Source organism: Coregonus clupeaformis, chromosome 17 (genome assembly GCF_020615455.1).
Source record: "Coregonus clupeaformis isolate EN_2021a chromosome 17, ASM2061545v1, whole genome shotgun sequence".
NCBI classification, from domain to species: Eukaryota; Metazoa; Chordata; class Actinopteri; order Salmoniformes; family Salmonidae; genus Coregonus; species Coregonus clupeaformis.
The window spans coordinates 17,107,391-17,120,215 of record NC_059208.1 but is presented as its reverse complement, the minus strand read 5'-3'; the positions used below and the strand labels follow the sequence as shown (position 1 = coordinate 17,120,215).

The following is a 12,825-nucleotide window of genomic DNA, read 5'->3' as shown; positions in this document are numbered from 1 at the left end:
TACGTTGTTTCATTATGATGTATCCACGTTCAACGAATGTCGTTTGGTTGAAAGACTCCTGCTCTGGGCAAGGACTGAGTGTGAGGGGGTAGCATTTCACCAGTGTCGATGTGTCATCGTGTGCGAACTGCGGAGCGCAATACGGGATGAGGCCGCAAGAATGAATGAGGAAGTGAAAATAAAAAATAAATAAGATAGTCACACAAATCAGCTACAATATGGTCATGTTATAGCATGTTATAAATATCAAAATTCAGTTGGGCCCTAAAATGGATATTAGCTCAGAATTTTAGAGGGAAAACCTTGCCTGAACGAGACTACTAATGTCCCCTCTCACTAATTCCCCCGCCCTCTCCCTACCCACCCCCTCTGTCTCTCGCTCCTAACAGCAGCCGCGCTAGCAGAAACACTCCTCTTGTGAGTGTGGGGGATGGGCAGTGAACACAGCTTTCTCAACCGCCAACATTGAACTACGCTGGCCAACCCTGACCTTGCCCCACTCACATCAATAGCTACTCAGAGTAAATTTTGTATGTTTTTTTAATTAACATTTTGTACCATGTTCTTTGGGTGTATTAAAAATCCTTAATCTAAAATTCATTCTGTTCGTTCAACTATTTTTGTTAGAGCCCACTTTTTGTGTGTGTGTGGTTGCATTGAAGCCATATTCTGATCAATGTGAGATAAATCTACAGTCCCCCCCCCCATACACACACACAGTTGTACAGGGGGCAATAAGGAAAAAGGCAGGAAGTGCCAGTCAGGAGGCACACTCACATGTATAAACATTCACAACTCAACCTCACATTCTCCCTGACACACCCACTCATAGCCTGAGAGTGATGATCAGTCCCAGACAATCACATACACACGTAAACACACACATTGTCTGGAGTGTGCTGAGGAAGGAGGTGCCACTCTATGATACACACACTAGGGAATGCTCGACAGAAGTGCTACTCGGTAACCCTTTCACAGACAAGAACACATCGACAACACTCTTCATGAATGATGGTTCTTTGCCCAGTGCTCTAAAACTATAACAAAATATGTTGATGTGCCCTTGAGCAAGGCACATAATCCTAATTTGCTCCTGGGTTGGCATTCTACTATGGCTGATCCTGTAAAACAACACAATTCACTGCACCTATCCGGTGTATTTGACAATAAAACAACATCTAGATTTGTATAATGGCAGTCAGGATATGGCCTTTCAAGGTACTACAGCCTGCCATTATTTTTCCTATGTTAGCACCATCTGTGTCTGCACCTAGCCTACATCCCCAATTGAGATGAGAAGAAGCATCTATCTAGAGGTCCATACTAAATATCAATCTTAAACAGCCATTTTTTAATACAAGGTAAATGTAGCAGAAAAGCCTGTAAGGATTTTGACCTTTCACTAAGGACAAAAGGTCTCAGAGGAGATATGTAAATAATTGTCCCCATTCTCTCAAAGCCACTATACTATATATACATAAGGGAAGAGGCAGGAGTTTTTGCCGCTTTGGAAGACATGCAGGGCCTTCCCATCCCAGAGAACAGACACAGGGCCAGTTGTGCAGAAACACAGATTTAATGTAGCTTCCTCTCCTGACTTCGTTTTTTTTAATGCTTTGGCCACCTGTAAAAGCTGGAGTAGAATTTTTAAAGGGATCTAAGGAAGGGGATTTGGATACACTGGTGCCATCTCCTGGTCAGAAAGAAACTTAAAACAAATACAGTACCCTAAATAGATCTCCTATTTTTAATGAACAAAAATATAAATGCAACATGTAAAGTGTTGGTTTCATGAGCTGAAATAAAAGACCCCAGAATTTTTCCATACGCACAAAAAGCTTATTTCTCTCAAATTGTGCACAAATGTGTTTACATCCCTGTTAGTTAACATTTCTCCTTTGCAAAGATAATCCATCCACCTCACAGGTGTGGCATATCAAGAAGCTGATTAAACAGCATGCTCATTACACAGGTGCACTTTGTGCTGGGGACAATATAAGGCTACTCTAAAATGTGCAGTTTTCTCACAACACAATGCCACAGATGTCTCAAGTTTTGAAGGAGCGTGCAATTGGCATGCTGACTGACGGAATGTCCACCAGAACTGTTTCCAGAGAATATAATGTTCAGTTCTCTACCATAAGCCGCCTTCAACATTGTTTTAGAGAATTTGGTAGTACGTCCAACCGGCCTCACAACCGCAGATCACGTGTAACCACGCCAACCCAGGACCTCCACATCCGGCTTCTTCACCTACAGGGATCGTCTGAGACCCCACTCGGGAGACCCCACTGAGGAGTATTTCTGTCTGTAATAAAGACCTTTTGTGGGGAAAAACTCATTCTGATTGGCTGGGCCTGGCATCCCAGTGGGTGGGCCTGGGAAGGCCCACCCATGGCTGTGCCCCTGCCCAGTCATGTGAAATCCATAGATTAGGGCCTAATGAATTTATTTACATTTACATTTAAGTCATTTAGCAGACGGATTTCCTTATATGAACTGTAACTCAGTAAAATCGTTGAAATTGTTGCATGTTGCGTTTATATTTTTGTTCAGTATACATAATACTGTAAATAAAGGTATGGCAACTGCTCGGAGGGTACTGCGCTACAGAGTGTAGTGCGTACGGCCCAGTACATCACTGTGGCCAAGCTTCCTGCCATCCAGGACCTATATAATAGATGGTGTCAGAGGAATGGTAAAAGACTCCAGTCACCCAAGTCATAGACTGTTGAACAATTAATCAAATGGCCACCCGGACTATTTGCATTGACACCCCCCTTTGTTTTTACACTGCTGCTACTCGCTGACTCGCTATGCAGTCATTTTACCCCTACCTACATGTACAAATTACCTCAACTAACCTGTACCCCCGCACATTGACTCGGTACCGGTACCCCCCCTCATTGTTATTTTGTGTTACTTTTTAATTAAAAAATACATTTTCACTTTTTACTTCAGTTTATTTAGTAAATATTTTCCTAACTCCCTTTTCTTAAAACTGCATTGTTGGTTAAGGGCTTGTAAGTAAGCATTTCACGGTAAGGTCTACACCTGTTGTATTCGGCGCATGTGACAAATAAAATGTGCTTTCATTTGATATTTTGCCTCATTAGACAAGAGTTATGCTTGGCCCAGTCTCCTTCACCAGCCATGTGTTTTAGACTCTTTAAGTAGGGTTAGTTTTGACTGCCAATATACTGACAGTGTTCTTTATTCCATGTGAAAAGTGTCCAGGTTTACAAGAAAGCAATTCTCCATAGATAAAACATATGCACATTCATCTATTTATTGGTTTCCCAACGAGCCTCTGGACACTGCTGCTATGAACTGTTTTCTGAGCATATGAAAGTCAAGATTGCTTCTACCTTTCTAGATGCATAGCAGCATTAGTTCCATTTAAACTACATATTTGAAAGGTTGGCAGACAACAACTGAGGACAAGACCTTGAAGTGTGACCAATACTTTGGAGATAGAACTCCATTCCATGTTTTTAAAACAGCTCTACTCTATGCGCTAGGCGAATTACTGACTCAGTTATGCCAATGCTTCTGAAGGTTATCGTGTTTGTTCCATAAAATCTGGCCTCCATCTACAAAGATGAAACACCAAGGTCGTTATAAGTGTATATTTGAAACCTCCATCTATCATTTTACATCCTCAAAGTGAGCATCCAATCAGAATCTTGCCTACTACGTTGCACAAGTCTATTGTTTTAATCTGCATGTGAGCTTCTTTCTGTTGGCTATCAGCTGCCACCTATGGAGAACAAACATTACCTGAATAGATTCTGGAGAGAAATTCAGGGAACAGCTGCATCAAGGGACCAGTACCTATGCTGCTGATCTGAATCAAGCTACACTCTGAATTCTCCCTCTCTGCCTCTTGCTCATCTATATGTGTCACAGGTCTGGGGTAGATAGGGAGATGATGATGCTCAGTTTGAGATAGGGCACCTCACCCTCTCCTGGTCTGCACCTATTACACAGAGCTATAGGTCCATACAAACACACAAGAGGGCACATCTGTAAATGTCTGTTGTACATGCATGTAAGACCAACTCTTCACAAACTTTATTCATGAAAAAAACAACACTTATTAACAGTTTATTTTGCTAATTTGCAATGGGATTCGTACCCAATGTACACATCTTATAGACTGAAGGGTTGACCAAACTGCCCCTACAAACCTGGGTATTTCTCATTACAAAATGTAAATAATTATCTGTAGTCCAGTGCTCCTGGATTTGTCCATCTTTTTTCACTGGCAGAATAAGAGATGAGCATTTGCATCCAACTAACACTGGAATTACAACCCAGCCACAAAGCCAAGGATATATCAATCCAAACTCTTAACCCAGATTGATCCAAATTCTTGGATTGTGGGGTAGGAAGCAGTTGGCTTGGAATCTGTTTGCAGTCTGATGCTTCTAACCCCTTCTCCACCCTTCTCTCCTCTCTATATACCCAGAGCCAGCCATATCAAGTTAAAAGTGATAATTTACATGTTCAGTCAAAGAGGGAAAGAAGAATAGCATTTTCTGCGTTTGACACACCACTTCCACTGGACAAATGTTGTACTGTCGGTCCTTTGCTGGCCCAGTGCAAGCAACATGGAGGTCAGCAGCATCCATTGATGAGTGTCTGGTGATCTACAGATCCATCACCTCCTCCTCCACGGTCTTTTCACCATCTCCAACATACCTCTCTTGCACTCCTAGAGTTCTAGGGGTAAATTTTTTAAGAAAATCAAATCTAAATGCTATTCGTAAACAACAGGTGTAGACCAACAGTGAAATGCTTAGGAGTGTAGACCAGTAATCTATGGTAAGCAGCACTCCACAGGCAGATCTGTTTAGAACAGAACACACTATTCAAACTCTAATAATAATTTTCATCACTTGCTGAGACTGCTTAAAAAGGTTCAAATGCAGCAGTTTTTATCTCAATATCAAATCATTTCTGGGTAACAATTAAGTACCTTACTGAGATTGTTTTCATTTAAAATGGTAAAAAAAAGAAAAAAGTTGCTTCTTAGCAAAGATCAATTTCTCAAGCAAGAATTTTGCTAGGACTATCTGGGAATGGTCTGAGTGGGGAGGGGAAAACGAGCTGTTATTGGCAGAGGTTGGGAACTCTCTTATTGGTCTATTTAAGTGAAAATGCCAGAGAAGCCGGTGTTTGGAGAGTATATTGGCACAGTGTTGTTAGACCCAAGACGAAGTCGGCAAACTGTGCCAATATATCCTCCAAACACCGCCTTCGAGGGCATTATCACTTTTATACAACGGGTTACCAACATATTCAAATAATCATTGATATATTTTCATTAAAATGGTTTGATTAATTTATTCATACTATTTCATCCTTCCATGAGATATAGTCCTGACACAAATCTAGGGTTTGCTCCCCAAGCCTGCTGGCTGGTCGTTCGGGTTGGTTGCCAGAGACGCGACCCAGTCCTTCAGTATTTTTGTTCTGTATCTATGGACGCGACCCAGTCGGTCTATTGCCATACTGGCTGACAACGTTTTTATCCCTTGCTTGCTAGCTAGCCATCTACAGCTAACTTACAGTCACGTCAAACAGTGCAGCCATAATAACAGCAAAGTAGCTAGCTGCCTTTGCTTAAGCTGTTTTCTAGTGACATTTGGATCCATTCATAAGAATGACCTAATGATGCGCGATTTCACCTGACATAGAAAATGTGCACTCTCGTCAGGACACTGTTGTTCAGAGGAGCTAGCCAACAACACAATCACTTCAAACTGAAGCTGGAAACTGCATTTCATTTCACCTGTTTTCTATTGACACTTGAAAATATCCATACAAATTATGCTGATTCATGATTTCGACTGCCTGAGAAAAGCTGCCTGCATGTCTCGTCCCGACCCCTACAAGTTCATTACTATGGGACAGCTGGAGCTCGAATTTCAATATTGAAACAATGTTGCAAATGTCAGAGAGACAGACAGCAAATCTCCACCATTGAAAACGAATTGCTAGTCTAAAAGAAATGGGAGATATTGTCTAGATGCTTTTTACAGTGGAGATCAAGTTTATAAATTATCTGGCTGGGCTGACGAGACAGTGGATTGCGCAGTGAGATGGAACAGAGTAAATAGGCATTTCAACATCATAGCTTTAGCCGGTGGTAACTTGTGGAATAGACACCGGCTGGAATGCAGTTTTAACCAATCAGTGTCCAGGATTAGACCCAACCGTTGTATAATAACTAATTAACCACCTGGTGATGTCACCAGGCAGGCCAACACTCCATCCCATCAAAACAGGCTGAAATTTCAGCCGGTCTTTTCAAACAGCTCTTCCATGAAAAGGGTATTATCATAATTTCACAGTATTATTCCAAACTCAGAGTGGAAATATATATATAACACACAGGAAAATCTAGTTTTGGACTGAACTGGGCCTTTAACACTTTTTACATTTAAAATGGCTTTGTTTCATAGGTTGAGCTAGTGAAATAGATTGTTTAATAACAAACACATACATCAATATAGCAGCTGTGAGTAAAGGATACGAGGTGAACTGGAAGTCCGCTCCCACAGCGGCTGACAACATTGCATGCAGGTTCCTCTCCTCCAGGTCACCGAAGCAGTAGCCGTTGGCCTTGTCCACTGTCCGCAGGACCTGCATCATGCTCTCCCTGTCCTGGAGATGAAGCACAGTGTAGGATGTCAGTGGTTAAGTGGCAAAAATGTAAATGCAGGCTTCATCCTCCAGGTTGAGACTACAGTGTCTTACCATTACCTCACCTTCTAAAATGGACCAGTATTTATTATGAGTTTAGACAAAGTGTTATCAAGGTTGTGTTCACTAGAAGGCACGAAGCGGAGAAAAAGATCTGAAACAGGGAGGTACTGAACTTTATGTCCCATAATAAATATGACCCAGGAACAGTAGATGCCCAAGAACCAGTGAACTTCTAAAGGCAGCAGCAGAGTCTCACCTGCACATTGAGAGGCACAAAAGAGACAAGACCGTAGTCTTGTATGACCCCTGCGAGTTTCTCATTCAGTTTGAGGAACTTCCTAAAGAAAGGGTCAGCAGCCAAGTGATCCAGCAGATATGTCAGGTCCATAACCTCTGTGTAGAAGTCCAGGTTGAAGGCTATCCCAGAGACAGACAAAGTGCAAAAATGAAACAAATGCCCCAGCTAAAGACAAACTGTAAAATCAAACACTTCTGAGGGAAACTGAGGGAATATAGCCATACAAAGCCCATATTCATCATCACCCAGGACGTCTCATCTCACCTAGTTTGCCGTACTGCTCGATGAGGTCCATCTTGGAGAGGACGTTGACGTGGGGTAGCTCCACGTGCAGCATGGTGGACAAGGAGGTGCACAGCACTGAGATGAACTTAGCTGGGTCAGCGCAGTAATGAGAGTCCACAAGGTGCACTGCAGTCAGCTGAGAGTGTTTAAAGAGGGAGTGTTAGTGAGACAGTGAGGGGATTGAATTATCTGGCCCAGGTTATCCCCAGGTTATCCCGGCGGGGGGAGTTTGCACTGGGTGAAAAGTGATTGCATTTGTTTTGGAACCGGGCTGCCCCCTCGGGCGTGAGCCAGGTGCCCTGTTCAAAGCCCACGGTGAAGTTGTCTCAAAACAAAAGTGACGTAGGCTAGATTAAGCATGTGGAGTAATGAGTAGGCTTCTGTGTTTTCACATGCAAAACTGATTGCTTTTAACAAAAACACTTTATCTGCCTTCTCAATGAAAACTAGTTTGAAAATTCAAACATATATTTTATGGAAAATGGAGCTCCCTCAGTGATAATGAGCACAACCTATGACTCAACACTAATAAAGCACATGCCAATAAACACCATTACAAATAGCTAGGCCTACTTGTCAAAGCCCCAAATTCTCCATCAATATGGCGAACAATTAGCCTAAATGATACTACTCTTAAATTAGCCTAAATGATACTGAATGTGGATTGACATACTACACTGAGTTTTTATTTTGGGGAATCATTAATACTAGGAATCACAACATTCCAGCACAAATATCTTAGAATCCTGAAGCATCTCACCCTGAAGTTCCACTTGGCCAGCTGAGCAAAGACGTTTTTCACTGAGTTCTGGTGGGTGTACAGCTCCACTTGACCAGGACAGTCAAACAGGAAGTAACAGTCACTATGTTCCTCTAACTTGGCTTCCAGCCAGTCCAGATTGGCCTCCAGATACTCCATGCAGTACAGGAGTCCACCATTGGGCCCCAGCTTCAAACCCTCCATCACGTCATGTAGGGTGACCAGCTCTGAAATATCCACAGCACAGGGGTATGGGAGCCCTTCATTTGCAGGGTCCATGTTCACCACAACTACCTTCCGTCCCAAGTGACTCAAGAACTCCTGCATCCCCCGGCAGTATGTGGTTTTACCTGAGCCAGGAGGTCCAATGACCACCTGGCCAAAGCGTAAGGATGGAGGCTGCGAGGGCTGGGTGGCCATGATTACTTCTCCAAAACTCTGACCTGTTAGGTTCCCATCTGAGGAGAAAACAAACGGTACATGCCCATCACTGACCCCTGTCCTTAGCCACTAACCACCACCTATGGTCCTTGCCTCAGGTTAGCCCATTCATAGAAGATAACTACATTTAGCGCCTATTAATGATAGTTTATTCTGGCCGGGTGAGTTTTGTTAGGTGCCCGGACGCTCGTTCTCAACGTTAACATGCATAATGTACGGTACGGTTTTGGAAACATAAGGTCTTAAACAGAAGATATCTTTCATATCAGCAATAAATATTTTTCAAAAAACGAAAGGTTAAATTACTACACACCTTTATAGGGTTAGGGTTCCCACATGGCCATATTTCCATGTTACAGCGCTTGTTCACGGAAAAGACAGAGGCGACTATCTGTGCTAATTTGCTATCTGCGTCTGTGTGTAAACGCAAGATGGACGCCAAAAACGTGTTGTCGCTGAAAAATTATTTAGTCTGCATCTGTGTTAAAACCGTGTACAGTATGTATATATTTTTCATTTGTTAACTAAATTTGTGATATGAAAGTAAGGGGCTTTATGTTTCTAGAACAGTACCGCAATTGAGAATCGATGTTTTTGCTATGAGAGCCAATTCGCATTTAAACAGAACATTTTACATCTAGCTAAGATCCTTGGACTCTGAGTAACATTAGGCTCATTTAGTCCATTATTGGGATAGCTGAGGAACGTTCAACTCCGTTCTCTTATATCGAGGCGGAGTTGAGTTTTGATAACTGTTTTGCTAGCAACAACATCCACCTCGATTTAAGAGAACGGAGTTCAGCGTTCATCAGCTATTATGGTCCAGCGCAGGGTTTCCCAAACTCGGTCCTCGGGACCCCAAGTGCACGTTTTGGTTTTTGTCATAACACTACACAGCTGATTCAAATAATCATCAAGCTTTGATCATTTGATTCAGCTGTGAAGTGTTAAACACAAACCAAAATGTACACTTTGGGAAACTAGCCAGGTTTGCACAGAAACGTGTATCCAATGTTGTTTACTGACTAACGTCTTTCAATTAACCTGCACATTTTATAGTGTTGCTAGTCAGCAGCAGTGGTGGAAAAATTACCCAATTGTCATACTTGAATACAAGTAAAGATACCTTAATATAAAATGACACAAAAGTCACCCAGTAACATATACTAATTGAGTAAAAGTCTTAAAGTATTTGGTTTTAAATATACTTAATTATCAAAAGTAAATGTAATTGCTAAAATATACTTAAGTATCAAAAGTAATTATTTCAAATTCCTTATATTAAACAAACCAGACAGCACATTGTTTTTAAAATTTACGGATAGCCAGGGACACACTCCAACACTCAGACATAATTTACAAACCAGATCAGAGGCAATAGAGATGACCAGGGATGTTCTCTTGATAAGTGTGTGAATTGGACAATTTTCCTGTCCTGTTAAGCATTCAAAATGTAACGAGTACTTTTGGGTGTCAGGAAAAATGTATGCAGTAAAAAGTACATTATTTTCTTTAGGAATGTAACGTTAGTGAAATAAAAGTAAAGTACAGATACCCCCCAAAACTACTTAGGTACTACTTTAAAGTAATTTTACTTAAGTACTTTACACCACCGGTTAGCAGAGCATTCAATGCACAATGTCATGCGAAATGATGATGCGCTAGCTAGCTATCCATATTGCAGCTAGCTTGCTAATTTGCAGCGTAGCTAAAATAGCTACCAAAATGCTCCTCAAAAGACTTGTTATAACAACAAATAAGGGTTGTAAATTTTACATTATGGTAAGAGTGAAATGTACTAACTTCGCCACCTGCCGCCGTTAAAATTGGTTGTTGGAGAAGTTACCCAAAACCTAGCCAACGCCGCTGTGAAACAGGCAAGAATATACTAAGTACTTCCGGGTCACGGTTTTTTGGAATCCTTCAGAATAAAAGTCCCGTCCTGTATACTTAGTGAAGGAATAATTAGGGCAAAAATGAGCCCAATTATCGATATATTTGACTTATCATACAAAGAATGACGTATTTCTATAAGATATGTAATTTAAAAAATGTTTCAAGCCTAAATGTTCAACAATAAAAAAAAGTGTGTACTCCTATCATTAATTGTACCATACAAAAGGATCTGTTTGTTATGTCGCTGTAAAAGGGGGTCCATTCTGCTTAGGAGCACTTCTAGTTTCCAAATTCACAGAGTTTACACCCAGAGGAGCGTCGTTTCTCATTTGGCGGCCCTTATAGAGTGGCCCATCAACTTAAATCCAATATTTTTTTTCACATTGGACATACATATCGCACCATACAAAATTATCTGTACGTTGTGTTGCAGTAAAAGGGGGGTCCATTCTACTCAGGAGCACTTCTAGTTTCCAAATTCACAGAGTTTACACCTAGAGAAGCGTCTTTGCTCATTTGGTGGCCCTTATAGAGTGGCCCATCAACTTAAATCCATTTTCTTTTCATATTGGACATACAGTGAGGGAAAAAAGTATTTGATCCCCTGCTGATTTTGTACGTTTGCCCACTGACAAAGACATGATCAGTCTATAATTTTAATGGTAGGTTTATTTGAACAGTGAGAGACAGAATAACAACAACAAAAAATCCATAAAAACGCATGTCAAAAATGTTATACATTGATTTGCATTTTAATGAGGGAATAAGTATTTGACCCCTCTGCAAAACATTACTTAGAACTTGGTGGCAAAACCCTTGTTGGCAATCACAGAGGTCAGACGTTTCTTGTAGTTGGCCACCAGGTTTGCACACATCTCAGGAGGGATTTTGTCCCACTCCTCTTTGCAGATCTTCTCCAAGTCACTAAGGTTTCGAGGCTGACGTTTGGCAACTCGAACCTTCAGATCCCTCCACAGATTTTCTATGGGATTATGGTCTGGAGACTGGCTAGGCCACTCCAGGACCTTAATGTGCTTCTTCTTGAGCCACTCCTTTGTTGCCTTGGCCGTGTATTTTGGGTCATTGTCATGCTGGAATACCCACCCACGACCCATTTTCAATGCCCTGGCTGAGGGAAGGAGGTTCTCACCCAAGATTTCATTTTAGTCATTTAGCAGACGCTCTTATCCAGAGCGACTTACAGTTAGTGAGTGCATACATTATTCTTTTTTATATATATATTATTATTATTATTATTATTATTATTTTTATTTTTTTACTGGCCCCCCGTGGGAATTGAACCCAAAACCCTGGCGTTGCAAACGCTATGCTCAACCAACTGAGCTACATCCCTGCCGGCCATTCCCTCCCCTATCCTGGACGACGCTGGGCCAATTGTGCGCCGCCCCATGGGTCTCCCGGTCGCGGCCAGCTACGACAGAGCCTGGATTCGAACCAGGATCTCTAGTGGCACAGCTAGCACTGCAATACAGTGCCTTAGACCACTGCGCCACTCTGGAGATTTGACGGTACATGGCCCCATCCATCGTCCCTTTGATGCAGTGAAGTTGTCCTGTCCCCTTAGCAGAAAAACACCCCCAAAGCATAATATTTCCACCTCCATGTTTGACGGTGGGGATGGTGTTCTTGGGGTCATAGGCAGCATTCCTCCTCCTCCAAACACGGTGAGTTGAGTTGATGCCAAAGAGCTCCATTTTGGTCTCATCTGACCACAACACTTTCACCCAGTTCTCCTCTGAATCATTCAGATGTTCATTGGCAAACTTCAGACGGGCCTGTATATGTGCTTTCTTGAGCAGGGGGACCTTGCGGGCGCTGCAGGATTTCAGTCCTTCACGGCGTAGTGTGTTACCAGTTGTTTTCTTGGTGACTATGGTCCCAGCTGCCTTGAGATTATTGACAAGATCCTCCCGTGTAGTTCTGGGCTGATTCCTCACCGTTCTCATGATCATTGCAACTCCACGAGGTGAGATCTTGCATGGAGCCCCAGGCCGAGGGAGATTGACAGTTATTTTGTGTTTCTTCCATTTGCGAATAATAGCACCAAGCTGCTTGGCGATGGTCTTGTTGCCCATTCCAGCCTTGTGTCGGTCTACAATATTGTCCCTGACATCCTTGGAGAGCTCTTTGGTCTTGGCCATGGTGGAGAGTTTGGAATCTGATTGATTGATTGTTTCTGTGCACAGGTGTCATTTATACAGGTAACAAGCTGAGATTAGGAGCACTCCCTTTAAGAGTGTGCTCCTAATCTCAGCTCGTTACCTGTATAAAAGACACCTGGGAGCCAGACATCTTTCTGATTTGAGAGGGGGTCAAATACTTATTTCCCTCATTAGAATGCAAATCAATTTATAACATTTTTGACATGCGTTTTTCTGGACTTTTTTGTTGTTATTCTGTCTCTCACTGT

General features: G+C 42.1%; 1 protein-coding gene across 3 annotated transcripts; it reads right to left on the bottom strand.

The window, feature by feature from the left end:
- Positions 1-4,052: 4,052 nt before the first annotated feature.
- LOC121585910 (GPN-loop GTPase 2) lies at positions 4,053-10,386 on the bottom strand. 3 transcript variants are annotated; one of them, XM_041902229.2, is made up of 7 exons: positions 10,302-10,386; positions 8,408-8,515; positions 8,058-8,284; positions 7,277-7,433; positions 6,971-7,131; positions 6,542-6,672; positions 4,053-4,725 (listed from the first exon to the last, which is right to left on the bottom strand). In XM_041902229.2, exons 2-7 carry the CDS (start codon positions 8,475-8,477, stop codon positions 4,653-4,655), a joined length of 819 nt encoding a protein of 272 aa, XP_041758163.1. In that variant the 5' UTR covers positions 8,478-8,515; positions 10,302-10,386; the 3' UTR covers positions 4,053-4,652. The 3 variants fall into 3 exon arrangements, with proteins under 3 accessions (XP_041758163.1, XP_041758161.1, XP_041758162.1); XM_041902227.2 differs by having other exon boundaries at positions 8,058-8,515; XM_041902228.2 differs by lacking the exon at positions 10,302-10,386 and adding an exon at positions 8,812-9,259 and having other exon boundaries at positions 8,058-8,515.
- Positions 10,387-12,825: the final 2,439 nt, after the last annotated feature.